This window comes from Oryzias latipes, chromosome 22, assembly GCF_002234675.1.
Source record: "Oryzias latipes chromosome 22, ASM223467v1".
NCBI classification, from domain to species: domain Eukaryota; kingdom Metazoa; phylum Chordata; class Actinopteri; order Beloniformes; family Adrianichthyidae; genus Oryzias; species Oryzias latipes.
In genome coordinates this window covers 14,313,510-14,333,525 of record NC_019880.2, presented here as the reverse complement: position 1 = coordinate 14,333,525, position 20,016 = coordinate 14,313,510, and the positions used below count along the sequence as shown (strand labels likewise).

The 20,016-nt window shown below is 39.0% G+C and overlaps 1 protein-coding gene across 2 annotated transcripts in view; it reads right to left on the bottom strand.

Annotated features, from left to right (window-relative positions):
* fmn1 (formin 1) overlaps positions 1 to 20,016 on the bottom strand; it is a 47,208-nt gene that overhangs the window by 26,549 nt on the left and 643 nt on the right. The window contains exons 2-7 of one of the 2 annotated variants that reach the window (XM_023951602.1): positions 18,302 to 19,897; positions 10,045 to 10,211; positions 5,643 to 5,763; positions 3,540 to 3,601; positions 1,555 to 2,270; positions 99 to 240 (exon numbers count right to left, since the gene is read on the bottom strand). In XM_023951602.1, coding sequence (XP_023807370.1) covers positions 99 to 240; positions 1,555 to 2,270; positions 3,540 to 3,601; positions 5,643 to 5,763; positions 10,045 to 10,211; positions 18,302 to 19,820 — 2,727 coding nt within the window. In that variant the 5' untranslated portion in view covers positions 19,821 to 19,897. Of the gene's footprint in view, positions 1 to 98; positions 241 to 1,554; positions 2,271 to 3,539; positions 3,602 to 5,642; positions 5,764 to 5,873; positions 8,080 to 10,044; positions 10,212 to 18,301; positions 19,898 to 20,016 lie in introns of those variants that run through there. The other variant, XM_023951603.1, reaches the window with a different exon arrangement.

Sequence of the window (20,016 nt, the reverse complement as noted above, 5' to 3'; positions counted from 1 at the left end):
CGACAGCAGAAACCTCGATGGAAATTCAGAAGTTTATTTATACAAAAAGGTTTGACCTTTTTCTGTAAAATAATCTAAAAACATTCAAAAATGTTTACCTTTTTAGTTTTTGCTTTCTTCTCATAGGTTTCAGAGAGGGGTTTCTTCTTCGGCTGTTGTGTGACTTTAGAAAAAAGATCCTCAAATTCATTGGTGTTGACGATGTCAGGCTCTTTCAGAGAACCCCACAGTGTGTTGTTGCTGCAAAAAAAGGGAAAACTGAAGTTATGGGGTGCAAACATTTTTACCACAGAGTTTAAAAGAGAAAGCAAAACAGTAAAGTTAGACAAAGTGAGGTTTTTTTTAATCTTAATTGGTGTTTATTTAAAATTTTCAATTTTCCGTTTGGTAATCCAACAAAAAACCTGGCAAGAGTTGTTGCAATCTCCACTTTCAAAAGGACTGTTTATGAGTGAGGTGATAAAAATAACAAAAAGGTTCAGACATTTGGCATTATGAGTCCATTTCCCGCAAGGGCAAGAAACGAGGGAGGCTAAAAGCTGTGTCTCTGAAGTTGCTGAGTAACGTGGAAAAAACAAACAGAGGCAGAAACAAGAACGGGAGGTGGCTAAAGTCAGGAGGATGTTCATCACGTTGCTGTTTCAAACATGTCTTCTTCCTCCCAGATGGCTGTGTTTTCCTTTTCCAAAGCCTCTCCATCAAATGGACATTAACTACCCCATCAACAGGTTTCAAATCAAATAAACTAATTCTAAACAAAGGTTTGGAACTGATGATGCTACAGTTTCTTTTATCAAGTCATGAAGGCTCATCTGGAATGAGAAAGAGAGGCTGAAGAAACTTTGAGAGGTTTATCCAAGATTTTAGACAAGAAAAATCAACAGTAAAGAAGCAACACTCAATCTTATGTCAGGCTTGGCGGAGTTGTTCCAAAGCAATACAGTGAATGAAGAATTCAATGGATTTAGTGATTTGAGGTGATATAAAGAGTTTGGTGGACTTGTTGGTTTGCTCTCGTAATTGTTTATATGCTTTGGAGCTTGAGGCCCACCTAGTGTGTTTTCTACTTCACAAATAAGCTCTTTTTCGAACAGCATTTTTTCATCTGCTCCTGATTCACAACAATATGAACGAAGAAATTCTTTCTATATATGTACTTCATTATAAAAAAAAGCCACAAGAAGATGTTAAAAACAAAGTTGGTGTGGTGCACAGACAATATCTGTGAGACCTTTCACTGTTCAGACCCTTTAATCAGCCTAAAGCCGAGAGACTGGGCTCTTTAGGCCCGATCCACATCATTACCTGCAGTCAGTGGTTTGGTTCTCTAAAAAAGTTGAAATTAAAAGCAATAAAACATCAACCATTCTAAATAATTACGACAGATTTTTTCAGATGAAATCTCTCCAATACATCTATATGTACATATGTTGCTTAGGATGATTCATATTTATATAAAAAAACGATATTTATCTTGATTCAATAAAACCTTGTGCATTATTTTTCTTCACTTTGACCTTGTTGCAAATCAAAGGAAACTGGACGGATACGTACTTTTTGTCCTCCTGTATTTGGATCCGGGTCCAGTACAGAGGCTTCATGGGACATGCCGGCTCTATGGCAGGCTTCCTTGGAGCCTTGTCCCCTTTCTCCCCGAATGCCCCCATTGGGGGTGGAGGAGGGGGCCCCATGCCTGGAGGTGGGGGAGGAGGTGGCGGCCCGCCACCTGGAGGTGGAGGAGGAGGTGGGGGCCCAATGCCTGGTGGTGGGGGAGGAGGAGGAGGAGGTGGAGGTGGTCCACTGCCAGGTAGACCAGGAGGAGGAGGGGGAGGTGGTGGAGGAGGTGGTGGTGGTGGTGCAACAGTTTGGCCTGGCAAGGGGGGAGGAGGGGGAGGCGGGGGTATCCCTGGCGGGGGTGGGGGTGGTGTTGCTCCAGAAAGGCCCGGGGTTGGTTCAGCTTTGAGGTTTAGTCCGATGGAGTCTAAGTTGAGCTTCTTTGGCAGATTCTGATTGGGGCTTTGAGCCGTCCGGCCCCCATCCCCCTCTGGACTCCTAATGAAGGTCTCCCTGTCCGTCTGTGCAGCCACAGTGCGGTAGGTCTTAGGAGTCAGGTCATCTGCGGTGGACACGGCTACATCACAGACATCGCCCTTTTCTCTGCATGTGCTGCACGACTTGTCTCTCCGCAGCTTAGCAATGACTTCCTCCAGTTGCGACACGGAGACGGCGTGCTCTCCTCGCACTTGGAAAATTTTGAGCTCAAATTCCGACTGTAAGCAGCAAAAATTCCAGACATCAAAACAAAAACACAAAATACAGACATAAGCATTGCGAAATGATACTGTAAATGTTATCATTGGAACAAACTTGTGTTATGGTAGATAATTACTCTTCTGAAAGCATTTCATAAGAGGAGCTCTTCATAACACAAATGTTAATCTTCAGTCATCAGTAATTTTTTTTAAACGCTAAGGTCGACTCAGTTTAAATTTTACCTTGTAAACTAGAAAAAAACAACCAAAAACAGTCCAGCAGGACAAAAAAATGTATCTGAAAGCTTTCTTATGGCCAGACTGTGGCTGATAAACGGAGACTGCCTATAAGGTTCCTACTATAATAAACCTGTCCAACAGACTGGCTGGGAAACCAATAATCAGGTAAGACTTTTGGAGGCAAAGGCTCATAAGGTAGTTAACCAGTAATACAAATGTATTCAATACAGCCAGAGTTTGTTTCCAGAAAGATCTTTCTTTCTGTTTTTCCGAAGGTCATTTAGCTTCCTGTTTGAATTGGATGAGTGGACAACATCTGTAAAATGTAGCTTCCCAGTTTTGCTATCGATCAATTCAGAAACACAACCCTTTAAGTGAGATTGAAGAAGAGCTGTCATTGGAGGCAAAATACTTTACTTATTTAATAAAACTATTAAACAGGGAATTGAGTAACATTGTCCATTAAATTTAGCTGCTGTTAGATTTAATTTAAAAAAGGTAAATACAAAATATTGTTTTAACCCCTTTTTTAACCCTTTTATTATTGTTTTAAAAAATTGGCATTTATTAATCTCATTTGAAATCATCTCTAAAGTTTTGACCTAAAAAAAGCCCTTGCTTGTAGCATAACTTCTGAACGTCAAGATTTTATGCTCACATGGCGCCCTCTGGTGGCCATCCCTTTACAGAAAAACATTTGTATATTTTTAACCCTTGTGCTATCTTAGATGACCCCACCCTTGCATTGACGTCAACTCCCTACCATGACAAAGGTGGATAAAGGTGGAAAGATTTCATGTAATCCATGGACACCAGTGAGGTTCACAAATCATTGAAAAAAAAAGGTTCAGCGCACTGTCTAGTGGGTCTAGATGACCCAACTCCCAATGTTAAAGTGCCTAGGATAGCACAAGGGTTAAGAGCACATTTCGTGTTTAACTGAATTCTAAACATTTCGAATAGTCCCAGTTATTGTATAGGAATTTTCCTCTTTCATTTTTTTTAATGCAAATGCTGTAGGGTTGACTTCCACTTAAGTAAACTTACGCGCATCTTCTCCACGTTCTCCTTGCACTCTCTCTTCAGCTGTAAGAGTGCAGCCTGATGCTCTGAAAGCAAATAAAAAAAAAACACTTGCATCAGAAAATAGGCTCCACCCCTTTTTTTGTATTATTCATTTCTTCATACCAATCAGGGAGTCTCTATTTGCTATTCTTTAACTGAAAGTAAAATGTAATGTGTAACCATAAAGGCAATAAACAAACAATAAAGAACTTCCTTGTGTTTGTTTAAAGGGAGGATCTGTGTTTGATAAGAGTTTAAACTAGTCGGTTCGAAAATACACTAAAAAGGTGAAACACAGATGGTGCTAGACACAAATTTAAAATCTGTCAGTGTAAATTATGAAAAACTGATCGGATTTCACAAGAAAATCTCAAAAGTGAAAGCTAACTTTGCTCTGCAAAGATGCCAAACATCTTCAGCAAATAAATAAATTAAACTATTTAACAAATACAATTTGGAAGAAAATAAAACAACTCAAATAAGAGATGAAGGAAAAAACATGCCTAACATTAATTAGGAGTAGAGCTGGGTATCATGTAGCCTATCATATGTAGCCTAACTACATATTTACTTTTTTAAATTTCAAATTCATATTTTAATTCTATTTAATATTTAACATAATTTGGCTTAAAAACTGAAAACAAACCGAAATCTGTTATTTCTTATCATAGTAATATAGAATTTATATTATTTATTATTAATATTATTATTTATATGGTTATTTGTAGTATTTTCTTTCCCTTTCTCCCTTATCTATTTTTTCTTTTTTAGGGGCATACTTTAAATAGCTAAGCTTCTGTCTGCTCTATTTTAAACACATTTTATATTTTTGTAATACTATTGATTTTGTAGTAATTATTATAATCCTCTTTAAGTTTGCATCATATTAATTGTATTATAAGACATAGACATGCTTGCATCAAATTTAATAAAAAAAAAACTTAACAAAAATTGAACCCCTTTATTATAAAAAATGATGAGTTTTGATATTAGTAGGTCACTAAAAAGCATTTTCACCCCCCCCAAAACAAAAAACTTCTATAACCAAAACCAAATTTATTGATTTGATTAGTTGGTTTTCTATTTTTTGATTGATTATAGATTGTTGTATCCCAGCATCATTATAGATTGGGATCAATACCTAGAAAAACCCGTTTTCTGTTTTTGTCTCTGCTTGGTTTTTCTTTCAATCTTAAGTGCCTCGGGTGAATTCCTGCATTTGCAAAGTCATTATTTCAAAAATCCCTTTCTAAGAGAGTAGGTGATAGAATCTAACCACTTAGATTTCTCTCTCATTTGTCTCACTTCAATTTACAGTATGATCCTTAAGAGAATAGATGAGACATTTTGCTTTTATCAATTTTAATCACTCCATCTATGCCTTTTGTTCTGCTGATCAAATTACAAACTCTCTATTCTCTTTGGCGAGAGCAAAGCAGGAAAATGAAGTGCACATCACTTAAATTATCCGTAGTCTATTTTCGTGATAGATCTGCACGTCAGGGAAACATGGAGCTGCAGCGCCAATATAGGATACAGGCTTTAGTTCAACACCAAGCATTAAATAAATGAACTCGAATTGAATATACCCTTTTAATTTATTTGTTTTTAATACTAAAAATAAAACTAGGTCATACTTCATATATTAACATTTCTATCCAATTGTTTTAAACCTACAAAAACAACAATTCCCAAAGCCCCGCCCCTTCACAATTGCCGAAGATGTCCCAAAAGTAGTTGGGAGATATTCAGCTTTATAAACGTCCTCCACAGAGGACACATTTGCATTATGTAGTCACGAGGACATGACTGTGGTCTTATGGGTAGTTTGCAACCTGTTGTTACTAGGAAATAAGCAACTTTATTACTAAAATGTGTTCAAAGTTTAGTTTTTTGCCCATCTTGTACTTTTCCCAACATTAGGCCCTCCTGTTAATTCCATTGCGGTTTTAACTAGTTGTGGTGTAATAAAAACAATTAGCCTGAATGTGTTGGTGTAACCTTAACTCGCATTATCCGTGTCAGCATTTTCCCATCTCAGCTGTAAACAAATGTGTTTCAACTTACAAGCTGTAAGGACTTTACCTGCCTCTGTGTATTTGAGCCCGACCTTGTCCTCCTCATCCTTAGGCTTGGGTGGGGGCCACACAGCCTGCAGACGTCCTGGGGTCCGCTCCTCACTGTCTGCAGGGGAAGTGACCTCTGTCTGAAGGAAGACAAAAGACAAAAGTTCTGACCCTGATTGTCAGTCATAATTCTGAGGCAAACATGACGCAGCAGCATCAGGTGATAATTTTACGTGCTGTGTTTACGTACACTTGACTCTAATGGATTTGGAATTTCCTTTCCAGGAGATTTGGAAGTTCTTTCAAAAATTGACCGAAGACTTTCTTTGTCGCTCTTGAGTTTTCTTTTCACTGCATCCAGATCCACTTCTTCTGTCTCTCTTTTGACAGTCTTTGGGCCAAAAATGCTCCTGAACGTTTCATAAGCCAGGTCTGTTGTTTTCTTTTTCTCTGGTGCAAGTGTGGGAGTTCCAGCGCTTGGACTTTTCTCTTCTGCAACTGTTTCTCCATTGTCAGACTCCTGCTTGCCATTGACAGGCTCAACCTTCTTATCACCGTTGGACTTTTTGACTTCGCCAAGCTGATTGGGGGATTCCATTGTCCTGCTTTTCAATTCAGCGGATGATTTAGGCTCAGAGGGCTTCTTACCCAAAGAGGAGGCTGCCATATGCTCAGGAAAAAGTCTGGCTTTGATAACGGTTTTCTTGAGGCTGAGTAGGGCCAGATCGGCATCTTTTTCCCTCCGTTTAATCTCTGACACAACCTCCCGGTCTTCTCCCACTGCATCCTTCTTCAGCACCCGTAAACCACTGAAGAGAGCCGGCATTTGGAACGAAGGGGGCGAAGAGAGAGTCGTACTGGTGGAAAGTTTGGAAGGGGAAGAAGCTGATGACACTGGGGACCCAATAGTTGTTTTAGGAGTTTTTGTTTTGGGTGTTTGTACACTTAGTGGGCTGTCATGTTTGGACTCCTCAGTAGTGTTTGGTTGCTCCTCTGTCTTGGTTGGTGATTGTTTTGTTTTCTCAGAGGCCCTCAGGCTGGAAGAGACAGAGGACGATGTCTGGGTGGAGTGAAACTCTTCAGATTGTTCCACAGATCTTTTAGCAGGTATCTCCACACGATCTGTCTCTTTATAGGAAGGTACAGCAAAGCCATTTAGATCTGGACCTTCTGGTTTAGGCTGCCCAGAGATGACAGAGGGGACAGGCTGAGAACAATCTACACCAGTGTACTCTTCACACAATTGTTCACCGCTGTCCGGCTTAGTATTCTCCTTCTCCGGTAGAGAGACGTCTACAGATTTCTCCTTGGAACTGTCTTTTGACTTCCCAGAGACCAAAGTTGGTCTAGACCGACCTCTATTCCCATATCTACTAGAAAATAAAATCGCTTCTATTTGGGATTTTTCTCTTAACATGTGCGGCCTAAAGACAGGCACATTCTGCTCTTCTTCATCCATGTGTTCAACTTGTTTTTGTTCTCCTTTAGGTCCCGGGGACTCTGCAGTACTGCTTGCCTCCTCTCCTAAAGCTGTACAGTTCTTGAGCCTCTCTATGTCCTCATTTTCTGTGTCACTGTGCGTTTTCACTCTCATGACCTGTACCAGATCTGGGTCACCTGTAGCCTCAGCTGTTCCACAGGAATCCTTAACAGATGAGTCAGGTCTTTTCTCTTCATTCACATCGTTTATTTGACTATCCTCTCCATTAGGGAGTTCTTTGTAAGCCGTCAACACGGCTGCATCACAAGGGCCAGGTCTGTCCCGTGTAAAGAAACTGCTCAAAGTGTCTCGAAAGGAGTCACTCAGTTGCTTCCCAGGATCTTTGGAGTTTTTACCTTGTCCGTCCATTTTTACTCGCTCCAGCTGACGGCAGGAAAAGGGTGGCCAAAGAAGGTTGCAGCGTTGAAAATTTCAAAAATATTTCTTCTCCTCCAGCCTCCAGTTATATCTTGTACTTTCACCATTTGGCTTGGAACAAAAGGCCCTTGTTAGAAAAAAAAAAGAATCACCCTCCTGATCTTCTTACCTTCACCCCAAAAAAGAACAAAAACAGTCCTTAAACCTTGTTTGACAACCTCCACGTGTTACATTAGCAAACACTATTGTTCCTGGTTGTTTTCCGTGTGCATGTTAAGGATCCCCATGGCACAGCAGGTGAGGCCAGTGAGCCCAGAGCCGGCTCTGCTCTAATCTCCCAGGAGAGCAGAGTTCACCTGATTTTCCAATTCATCGGACAAACTGAGCGGCAGTCTCCATAAAGTTAGTAGTTGTACTTCCTGCATTGTCGCTGCGCAGTCTGGAATCCATGAATTTCAAATTCAGTCAGACTTCTTTTGTGCGTTTTTGTCTCAGCTTACAGTAACACAACACTTGAAAGTGAGTGAGTGAAAAAAAAATTCCTGTACAGTGGGGGAAGAAAAAGTTTCACTGGTCTGCCTAGTCTGAGAAACGCCTTTCTTCAGGTCCCTCCCTTCCTGGGAGGAGGCCTAGAGAACCAGGAACTACAGGTATCCAATTACCCCGCTTACTTCCAACCAGAGGGGGTAGAGGAGCATAAAAAAGGAGCCTGTCTTTGGTCAGGCAGGGAGGTGGAGAGGGTCTTTAGAGAATTGTTGCTTAATAAACCTGAGGTAGACTCTGAGGTAATTAGACCATAGCCAGCTTTAGCTAATAAGCTAAGTTTGCAAACCTGTTCCTGGCACAATGTGCCAGAAGAGGGCAGAACTAAGATAAAACAACACACAATGTTGATTTACTTACCTTTAGTAAAAGTGTCAGCAAACTCACAAAATTCATGACTTTCAGAAAGAATATTTAGTTGTAAGACAGTTTTTTCTATAAGGATTCCAAATATTTAAATGCTACAATAATGTAAAACTTATTGGAAATTTCAGAAGCTAAAACAATTCATTAAAAAGTTATACTACAGCCTTGGAAGTATTTGCTCGGAAAGAGAGAGAAAAAATCCAACTCTGGTTGCCCTTAGCAACCAAAATGATGGCTGTTAAAAGTGGATTTTATTTAGCCAGTTTGAGGAAAACTTCATTTAATCTACACTGTAAACAGTTTAAATCAAGATTTCAAACATGTTTTGATTGAATAGAAAAAGTTGGGCTTTAAATATAAGTGGGGGACTAAAAAATAAAACAAAAAATTGAAAAGAAAACAAGGAAATTATTTAGAAAGTAGTAGAAAAATAAAATAAAAATAAGCAGTTTAATAATTTAAAACAGTTTATTTTTGTGTCACCATCTTAGAATTTTTGCATCAAATATTATTAAAAAAAAGTCATATTTGATTTTTTGAAAACAAACAAATATTTAAATCTAAGAATGACAATAATAATGCTTTCATACCTAACTTTATTTCATTCATTGTTTTTACACTTTTTGATGTACGCTTATGTCTTTAGTGATATGTATTAATTTGATCCTCTTTATAAATATCTACCAAATAAAGAGGAATCCTGATATACATAATGCCTGTCCTTTGTCAATAGTGTGCTTTTTTTCCTTCTCGTCTTTAACCTTTAGCCTCACCTGCAACTTCTTTTAACTTTTAGAACACAGCCAAGCTTCCACTTGATGCCAACAGCTAAAAGCCTGCTTTGCTTTTTTATGTGTTTGTGATCTAGTGTCAGTTCCAGGTCTGTGTTGCCAAATATTGCAGAAAACAGATACTGCTGGTAAAAATTGCCGTCCATTTTCTAAATAAATATTTAAAAAAACAATTAGTTCAAATTAGTTAGCTTGACAAAATAGGCCTTGAATAGAAGTTTCAGGGGCAGATTCAGACATTCAGCTCTAATGATGCAGATTCAAAGCACATTCTGTTCAGCATGCTATGTTGAAATGATTGTGCTTAGACTTGTGTTTGAAGAACATCATGAGCTCACAGACTACCCACCTAAAACCACTCCCAGATAATACGCTTCATCTGCCACAGGAATGAGGGCCTCGCCCAGACGCTGTGAAGGAATTTTGACAGCCTCACAAAGGTAGAAATTATTTCTCATAGTAGTTGACATTTGCTGCATTACTTGCATATTTGAAAATAGCTAATGGTTATTAGAGGAACGGAAATTTTAACAAAGTGTATTTACAGGTAATTTATTGGCTATTATATTTCATGTCTGGTTTTGCAACTTCCTATACAACCCAATCAAAGAGATTGAAATAAATGTTGTGATTTTTTAACAATTATTCCAGGTTAGCATGAAGTGATCTCAGTCAGTGACCTTCTAATCCCTTTCTAGGAACTAATGGCCATGTGCTCAGATGCCCAAACACAGAGATATCCCCGTGAATGTCACGAGGGGAAAAGAAAAGAAAAAATCAAAGAGCACGTCGTTCCAGATGAAAAACACACTACTACTGCCTCTCTTTAGATATTACTATGGACTACATTTAAGGATTCCCACCGTGCACTCCAGTTTGGGATAGTAGGGCGTGTCTCCAATGATGTCATCCTCTGGGGGTGTGATACGCAAGAAGTCCAGGTGATCAGGGCGAGGAACCCGGGAAAGGGGCTCCTGAGGGTCCTCACTTTCCAACATCCAAATATCATCCTGACGGAAGAGGGAATCTTCTATACAAACACACAAAAACACACAAACAGCCACATGCTCTATTTAATATGTAATATTCCTGCACAAGGGTTTAAAGCATAAAACACTTGCATGAATACCAAACATTGCAGCATATTAGGCGAGGCTGCATGTGACACAGCCACGTCGCTCTGACTTCAAATAGTTTTCCTTTTATTCTTTTCTTTTGTGTCGGTCTTATGGGTAGCCACATTGGCACAGTGTGGAAAGCAGTAAAGCGCAACAACAGAGCATCTTATAATCAAACGGACAGCAAGACAGACCTCTGTTTAGCCGCAGGCTTGAAGGCACACAGCTATTTTTATCTGCACTTAGCATGCTCCCATCCACACAGTGATCCAATAAGAAAATACACAGGAGAACAAAAACAAAGACTACAGTATAATCTTGTTTTGCATTCAAGAAATCCTTACTGTAATTGCAACATGACAAAGAATTACTCAGCATTAGCCAGAGCCTGTGTTTATAGTCACGCTAATGTCTTGCTCTACTGGAAATACAAGGTTGTAAAGACCCACTTCAATGAAAATTGTGTTTCTGGTGTTTTTAACATGTTCTTATGGAATTTTTCTGACGATGAAAGACATTTATAAAGAAAATTTAGCTTAAAATTGAATTTCTGAGTATTTATCTATTCAAATTGTTGTGAATCAGGAGCAGATGAAAAAATGCAGTTGAAAAAGATTGTAAGTGTGACATATGCTTCAAGCTACAAGCTCCCTTCTCTGCTCCATTCTGATGCATCCACTTGTAGACGACTAGATCCATGTACGTCTGTTTTTTTCAACCAAGCTGGTATCTAACTTGAAACTGGACAGCTGGATAGCTCTGATATTGCTCGCCATTTTCGTTGTACTAGTCCTACCCACAAATTTTTTTTTTTAATCATAGCAAAAAACGGCATAATCATAATTACAAGATCACTGGAAACACTTTTACAATCAATCAAAAGATGATCGGAGTGTGACTTTAAAGCTCATTGGTCAAGAATGGCCTCTCGACCCTATGAGGTTTAGTTAGTTCATTCTAATTTTAGAAAATAAAATAAAAAATAAAAAATAAAAACATTTAACCACATTTTTGTTTTAAATGTATGAAGTCATACTTGAGTCATAAATAAGTTCCCTATGCATTTAAAAGCACACAATCAACAGTTTCTGCCAATATAGTTGGTCATTTATGCAGAGACACATATGTACGGGTTTGAGTTAATTTAAAGCACAGCAAAAGATTTTCCTCAGGAAAAAAACATTTAATCAAAACAATTTGTTCCCCTTTTTTAGTGCAGTGCAAAACATTTGAAACGTAAAAGCAATGCAGAGTTGCACAACATAAGCTTGGAAGTTCCCTCTCAGCTTAATGAATTTAATTCAGCTCTGAAATCCACACAAATCCTGATGAGGGTCTTTGTTAGAAAAAAGGGGTCTTTAAAGTTTAGCTTCATTCACAACCACTCACTCTAGGAGAGCAGCTATGCTTTCAGTCTCAGCAGTTATCTGGGACTTTGACAGGAGGGGAGGGGGAAAGAAAAAAGGATTAGATTAATAACTCTTCATTATGATAATGCACTGCTGCATGGTTCTGCTTCAGAAACTGCTGACTGTGGGCTGGGATAGTTCCAAAAGCAGAGATAAGCTCAGCCTGGGCCAAGGAAAAAACTACTTAACACAATTTGCGGTTGTTGTAAAAAAGGCTTATGAAGAAAGACAATGTTTTCTAGACCTCCTTCAAGAAAAAAGAAAAGAAAAATTATATTAAAAAATTGGCTCTGATTGATTGTATAGATTTCTCTGTTTTACTAATCTTAACATTCCTGTAGTTTGTTCACATAAGTGCTGATACTGCCATCAAGTGTAATGTCAATGTGACAGAGCGGCTCCGTCTCTCTGTCTGAACGAGCACCATGAGCACAAACACACACGTACACACACAAACACAGGTTGGTGCGCGTCCACGTCATAATCAAACTCTTCTGTTGTGAAACCATAGTTTCTTACAAATCACCCTTCATTTTTACAGTTTATACCTCATGTGCACACTTGGTCATCAGTAGTTTTCTGCATACATGCACATATAAACACTTACTCACAACAGCCCAGCAGCATTTGTTTTTGTTTCTTGTTTTTTCTTTGTTTAGTTTAAGGGGAATTAATTGTGGTTGAAGTAAATGTTATGAAGGACATTTGTGAATATATTGTTGAAGGAAATATGAAATATTTCATGAGAATAATTTTCTTTATAATTTTCTTCTGAGTAGAGTGCCTAATTAGGTGGGAGTGGGCAAAGAGGTACATAAGACCTGACTCTCACAATGGCAGAGGAAGCCTCACTCTCATCATGGCAGAGGGACTGAGAGTTTGAAAGAGAAATGGGCAGAAGGAGTGCCAGACTGAAGCAGACACAAGGAAGGTGAATTGTTCTGAAATCAGACAGATTTATGTTGTTTTTGCCCTCATCCCTGCTATATTTTTTGTATCTCTCAGAGACTCTATTAAAAGGGTAAAAACTCTGTGAAATCTCTCCTGGCTTGCCTACCAGTTATGGTTTTCATGTTTTCCTGGAGTTTTTGAGAGAACCCTGTGACAGTCAACAGCTATGCAACACAGACAAAGAGACACCAGGAACACTGGGGAGCAACTTTTCAGCCATTATCCATTATACAAATGTCTAAAATATCTGATTATAAGATATTTTAAACTAAACAGGAAGATTTGCATGGCTTGCATGGTAGCACGGTTCAACGGGGATACAGAAAAAGAGTAAAGCAACAACAATTTTTAAAGAATGGAAACAGAAAAGAAAACTATTGATGGGAGAAATTTAAGAAAAATCTGACTTTATAAAGATGTTTTTTATTCCCAACCACTAAACAGTGAAACCTGGTGGCCAATTAAAGCTACTGCAAATGCTCCATCCAAATCCTTTTACACTGTCAATTGTCTATTTGAACTAAACGAATTGGTTATATCAGAAGTATATATAAAAATAAGTTACACCCTTGTACAAGACTTTTATTAAGTGTATTAAAAATTCCTTTGTAAAAAAAAAAAGAATAAAAATTGACATTTGTTTCCAAATAAAAAAATTAAAAAAAACATTTCCAAAAATCTAAAGAACAAATCTAAATAACTTAAATAAAATTAATGGCACAGGTTCAGTTAACAATTGACTGAAATTCAGGTCAAGAGATCCTCTTTGCTACAGTTTAGCAACTGACAGGAGTTGCTAAAATAATTGACCTAATTAAGTCGCATCCATGTGATTAATGAAAGCCACATCTGTCTGGGAGATTCCTGTCAATCTGATCTGGGAGTTCATTTGTTAAGGTGATGCTGTAAAACCAAAATAAATGTTGTTTGCAGCTTCACATAACACAATACTTCTGTTTTGTTTTTAAATCTACAAAAAATATCCTTTGGCTGTAAAAATCAATACTTTATCATTTAAATTAAGTTTAAAGAATACAAATTAACAGCTTTAGGCTCTTAAAAATGTGCATTTATCTTTCCAGCTAAAGAAACTTGATGTATCTGGCAGCCCCATTGACTTTTACATAGAAATTGTCAAAAAGGCTTGAGTTTCATGAATGATGTTGCTTCTAATTCTCTGAACGGAGTTCTTTTTTTAGACCCAGGCTTTTGTCTCCTGATGACTGTCAGGGAGGCTGACTTATCTGCTGCTCGTGCAGGCTCCGGTTCTTCAGCTGCAAGCAGAGTCTGAGAGAAGACACTTCAGAAACTCAGCATGACATAACATGCAGGTGAAACAATAACTATATAACAAAAAAAACCTGATGTTTTTCAAACTGTTATACTGAAAGACCACATAACAGTAAAGCCAGATGAGTTTGATGGAACATTTTTTTTTTTTCAAAGTGAATGTAGAGCTGTTATTTCTTCCAAAAATGTGTCATAATCTAGAAGAGAATGATCTTTGCTTGTTTTTCGGTTTGCAGTACAGAACACCCAAACACATCAGCTCTGGTAGTCTGTTTTGGCAGAACAGACTTCATTAACTGAATAGATGGTCATTGTCTTCACTGGTTGGAACAATCCTGGTTGGCAATGAGCTTTGTGTTGATCGACAGTGAGCACGGAAAGAAGAGAGATGCACTCTTTCTCCACAGTGATCGCTGCGTATGACCTTGCTGGAACATATTAGGTAATCCGATTATGGTATTGGCCTCCCTACGTCGGGAGAATGAGAATAGGAGGGCTAAGAAGACATGGGGAATGCTGGGTCTGTTGATAACATGTAAAAAATAAAAATGTACAGCTAAGGACGCGATGGTTCACATTTCTCATTAAGTTTGCCTAAAAAGCAGCTTCCTAGTTCTTTTGGAAACTTATAAAAGTCTGTAAGACATAACATTGCTTAAAATATATAATTGCACTATCAGTGTATCGATATTTGCATTACACAAAGTTTACCAAGACTAACCTTATTCTGTCAGCAACAGTGAAAAAAAGGCAGACAACATCAATTTGCACTTTGAATCTTTATTTTTCTAAAGAGTTGTTCTCATTTTAGGCTGGATGCAGGCATCACCCTAAATATGGAGCTCCAACTGTTGGGTGTAAATAGGAAAACATTGTATTTAAAATGTTTAAATGTTTGTCTCATTAAGCGCTAGGACCTAAAGATAAGGAACCTGTTATTTAAATGAGTAAAAATCCTTTCATTCCATACTCTTGATTTAGGACTCATAAAAACCTCATTTTGATTGATTTAAGAAATGTTAATACATCTTTGAAATGAATTTTATTAAACTGAATTATGACAGAATTATGGAGACACTATATTAAATCTCTCAGAGAGGTGTTTTGAAGACCATAATGTGAAGATTAATTACGATGGAACAACCTTTACTAAGATCTCATTCTTTTTCTAAAATGAGTCATTTCTACTAATTGCATTAGTTTTTTTTGCCACTTATCAAAATGAACTACAAGGTACATAAACATTTTTGTATGAAACCTGCAAAGAATACTCATTGGGCTGATTAATATGAAAGCATATTGTTCATTCTGATCTTTTGTGTTATTTATGGTAATATTTTTAAGAATTACAAAAGCAAAGAACTATAAACAGGCTGGGTTCTATCCCCATCTGCCCATGAGGAGTAGAAGATGACCTCCAATTAAAAGTTGAAAAGCCACACTGTGTCTGTGTCATAGACATGATCCGTGTCCGTTTTCTTTATGCGCTGGTCACGATATCGCCAGTCTTTTTTGTTCATCCTACCTACGGTACTTTATCCACAAACAGTACAGAACAAAACTTTGGGGAAGTATTAGTCCTATTTAGCAGTAGGAACTGCAGCCCATCTTAACGTTTTGATGAGCAGATGAGGTTACTGCCCAGCCTGTTTGTAATTCTTTGCCTTTTTTGTTTTTCAAAAAATTAACATGAAAAACAAAAAAAATTAGAAAAGAAAACCCACATATTTTTTCCCAATTTCAATCAAATACAATAGGCTTCCAGGGCGTAACATAGTCATTTTTTTAAAGTTTTTTTTCACCCTTCTGAAATGCTTGTGTGAAACTCGTTTCTAGATTTTGATTTCTTAATGTACTATTTCTTATTAAGTATAATTTCTTGCTACATGGACACAGATTTTGACTACATTCTAGTGATTTCCCTCTTAATATTACTGTTCTTTTCCTACTTTTAGGCTGTCTTTTTGCAGTGTACAAACATGAAACTACCAATCATGCACAGATAGAAAACACAAAGAACACCCTTAAAAGGTAATGCACGAGATAGTCTATTATAAGGAAAGAAACACATGATTAGCACATGAAGTAAAGGAGGACTAGTCATTTTTTTTTTAATATTACAATTGCTTCAGGAACAATCCCACTGATGAATGAGAATCAACCTCTGTGATAGAGCCTCTCAGCCTGTAATTCATTCAACCTTTTCAAACCATCAAAGGCCACCAAGATCTCTTAGCCCTCAGCCAGGACCCTCTGATGTTCATTTATTTTTGTGTACACCTGAAGTACATCCCATTTAGTCTAAATTCAGAAACACTTAGAAAAATATATGTGTATATTTTTGGACATTAAAGGTTTCATTTTTAGATCTGGGATTGTCCAGAAGCTTGAAGAAAACATAACAAAAATGTAAACAAAGACTAATCTCATAGAATTTGAAATATTTTAGCGGGATCATGCTGACTAAATTATCTCTTTGAGAGCACACCTGCACATGCTGAATGACACCACCCACTGTTATCTGATAATAATCTAGCTGCATCTTTACAAAGCTAGTAAACAATCGGAATTACAACAGCATCACAAGTTCATCATTATATGTCTAGCTCTCACTGACTGACTAAAGCAGTTCAGTGCAGTTTGACACACTTAAAACTCACAAGAACTACAAAACTCAGAACAACCGTTATAAATTATGGGACTTGATGTTTTGTTTTACTATGGGCAAGTCTTCATATTTGCACATAAATCCTTTTTTTATGTTGTATTTAAAAAAAGATCCATTAGATATTCATGTAGTTTGGAGTTAAGTATAGATTAAAAACTGTTTTTAAACAGAAATTTGGCTGTTCCTACATCGCTTTGTGAACTTACATTGAATTCTGGGTAAAAGTAAGCAATTCTTACATATAAAATTTAAAACAAATCTTAATCTTTTACATTATAATCTAACTGAAAGTAGTTTTTGTCTAAAATGCATCCATTAATTCATTTTCTTAACACGCTGTATCACTTTCAGGGTCACAGGGTTGCGGGGCCTGTCCCGGCTACTGTTGGGCAAAGGCGGGGTTCACCCTGGACAGATCATTAGCCTGAACCATGTTTTTGGACTGTGGGAGGAAGCCAGAGTGCCTGGTGAGAACTCACACATGCGCGGGTGGAACATGCAAACTCCACACAGAAAGGACCCAGCAAGGATTTGGACCAGAGCCTTCTCCCTCTGAGGCAATAACCCTAAACACTGTGCAGCCCTTTGCCTAGAATAGTTCAAGAAACTGCTTTCAGGGACAATCGCTTTATGAATTTAATGAGCCAATAAAGCATTTTCTACCTAAACAAATAGATTTAATATCAATTCTGCAAATTTTAAAAACAGAACCCTTTTATATTTCCAAAGCCCTTCATTAAAAACAGTGGAGAAAGCTAATTTTGACAGAGAACACGTCAGGTCTTGCAGGCAAACAATGACTGAAACTGCAGAGGAAGCAGCCGGGAAGAAAGGTTTAATTACACATCAGGAGTGAGTGCTGACCCATATATTTTAGAAAAAAGGAGGAAGTGGTCACGGAAGGGCATGAACAAGTGTGCCTAAAACAAGCTAAACAAGAAAACAGCCTTGCAACAGAACACTGATTGAAAACACACTTATGCTAACCTTACAGCAGGGATTAGACAGACTACATTAGGAGTGTTTCAATCCATTTATGGTGACATTGTCAGATTTACATGCAAAGCCTTTTTCAGCTTTTGTTATTCAAAGCATTTGGTCTCGTATTTAAGCTTTTAAGGTGGAAAACAGGGGGAACAAAGCCTGTTAATATTTCCAATTGGCAATGCCTCAGTTAGCACTGTGTTGAAAAAAGAAAAACGGTGGTCAGGTCGAACTCTGTGTCAACTTAAAGCCTTTGATCTGGGACATTTCCACTAATCTCTGGCTTCCCTGCAGTGCTGAGTGAGTTAAAATGGATCATCAGTGAAACTATTCCCAGGCACCGCTTCAATCCAGTCCAGCATCACAGCTCTGACAAGCCAACACAAAGATCCAGAAAAGCAGCTCCTATTTGTCGAACAAACTCTACTGCGATAACACTTCACATGGTGTGTGCAGAAAATGTTTGCCACATACACTGCTGCACAGTAACAGTTGGATCACTTCCACAAACACCCTAAACACACACATGCACACACACAAACCTCCTTGTCTTCTTTTTCTGAGCTCTTTGAAACTGCAGGAGTGATGCCAGATCAAAAGGATCTTTATGACGATAAAAGCAAAGACGTCTCCACTTACACCAAGGCGGGGAGGGTAGACACGAGCCGGTGAGCTCAAAGTGGGATTTCTAATGACTCACCTGTTGTGGTGGAGTTACTGGAGGAGTTCCACTTGGAGTTGCTCGGTCGCCTGCTGAGGTTCCGACCCAGGCGAGTCACAGTCTGCTTGTTGCCGTTCTTGTCTGTGACTTCAGTAAAGATTTTGGATTCCTCCGTGTTGCTGGATGTGTCTGCATCGAGCTCCTCATCTTTATCTGGTAGCAGGACAATACGGTGGTTGAGCTGAGAGTTCGGCGACTTGGATGATAGAGGGGACAACACTGGGGACATCCTTTGGAGACTATTTGAAGCTGGAAAAGATGTGTTGAATACTCCAGCGAGAGAAGACGAAGGGCTCTTTGGGTGGGACGTCCCAGGGCCCGCTGGGTCAGTAGTGTAGGACAAGGGCAGCCGTAGACCTTTATTTGGCTTATTTGATGTCTTTTCCTTACCAACATCCAACAGATCATCTTTAGTTGATGCTCGCCACCTTCCAGTCTCCTGACAACATTGACTTGTCCCTGGATGGGGTTTTGTTATGTCTGGACTGGTGTGACCAACACGGAGCACTTTTCCTTCCACATCATGGACTTTGGCCACCACCCTGACTCCTGTCCTGCTTTGGCTGACTTCACTGGAAAGCGGCTGAGCTGACTTGGCCGTTGATGAATCCCCAACTGAAGAATCAAACCTCCTCATTGGCCGAAGATTGCTCCCACTTTCCCGCCTCGTCAGCCCCTCCATCAAAGTGCAAGAGGTGGACTTATAACCCAGCTCCCCGTCACACTCGGAGAAGTCGCTGCAGAAATCAGGGTCAAGTGTGCGATTGTCTTCCATGAAGTCCCAGTTGTCGCGACAAATTTGGAAAGGTTCCTCCATTGGGAGGATGGGATAAATGCCAGAGCTGACACCTGACAGAGTCGCCAGGTTGTCGACGCTTTGGTCGGAGCTTGATATTTTTGGGATGAGCCTAGCTTGCACAGCTGTAGAGTTGAACGTTTTGTTGGCAGTTGAAGGCTCCTCACTTGCATCTTTGGAGACCTTCTTTTTCATCTTATTGTGTAACAAATCCTTACTGTCGCCAATCTTGTTCCCGCCTTTGTTCCTCATCTTTTTGGTTTTGGATGAAACTCTTTTCTGCTCGGTAATCTTGCTGATGTTGGGAACCTGAGGATGAACTTCTCCAGTATCCATGTCGTCCTCAAGCTTCCCGTCCTGGTTACCCATCCGGACTTTGTTGGCACAATCCTGACACAAAGACAACAAATCTGCCAGCAATTGGTGGTGCTCAGCAGCCAGCAAGCACAGCTCCGCAACAGCTTCCTTTGTTGCTTGCTGGGAGTTATAGAGTTTGACTGAGCAGTCAGAAGACTGACCCTTTTGTCTGGACGCAGCAAGATCCTCCTTCCTTCGGTCACAGACATTGCTGGTATTTTCTGAATGAGACGTGCAGCTTTTGTATTTGAAGCTCGGGGGCCGCCTCTTGGGAAAGTAGAGGCTGATGCTGCTCAGCTCACAGATGGGGGTGTAGAGGATCAACACAGTGTTTGTGCCCTCCATGATGGAAAACGCAGGCAGAGAACACAGGCCTGAACTTCTGAAGGTGGGACCAGGCTATTCATCACCTGGCCTCAAAGCTGTCAGGGGGAAAGTAGAACACAGAGACAAATCGGATTTCAGATAGAAAGACTGGCCGTGATGCTGCAGACATTTTATCATCTCAAAATGTGTGCAGCCTAAAAGTAAAAAACGAATT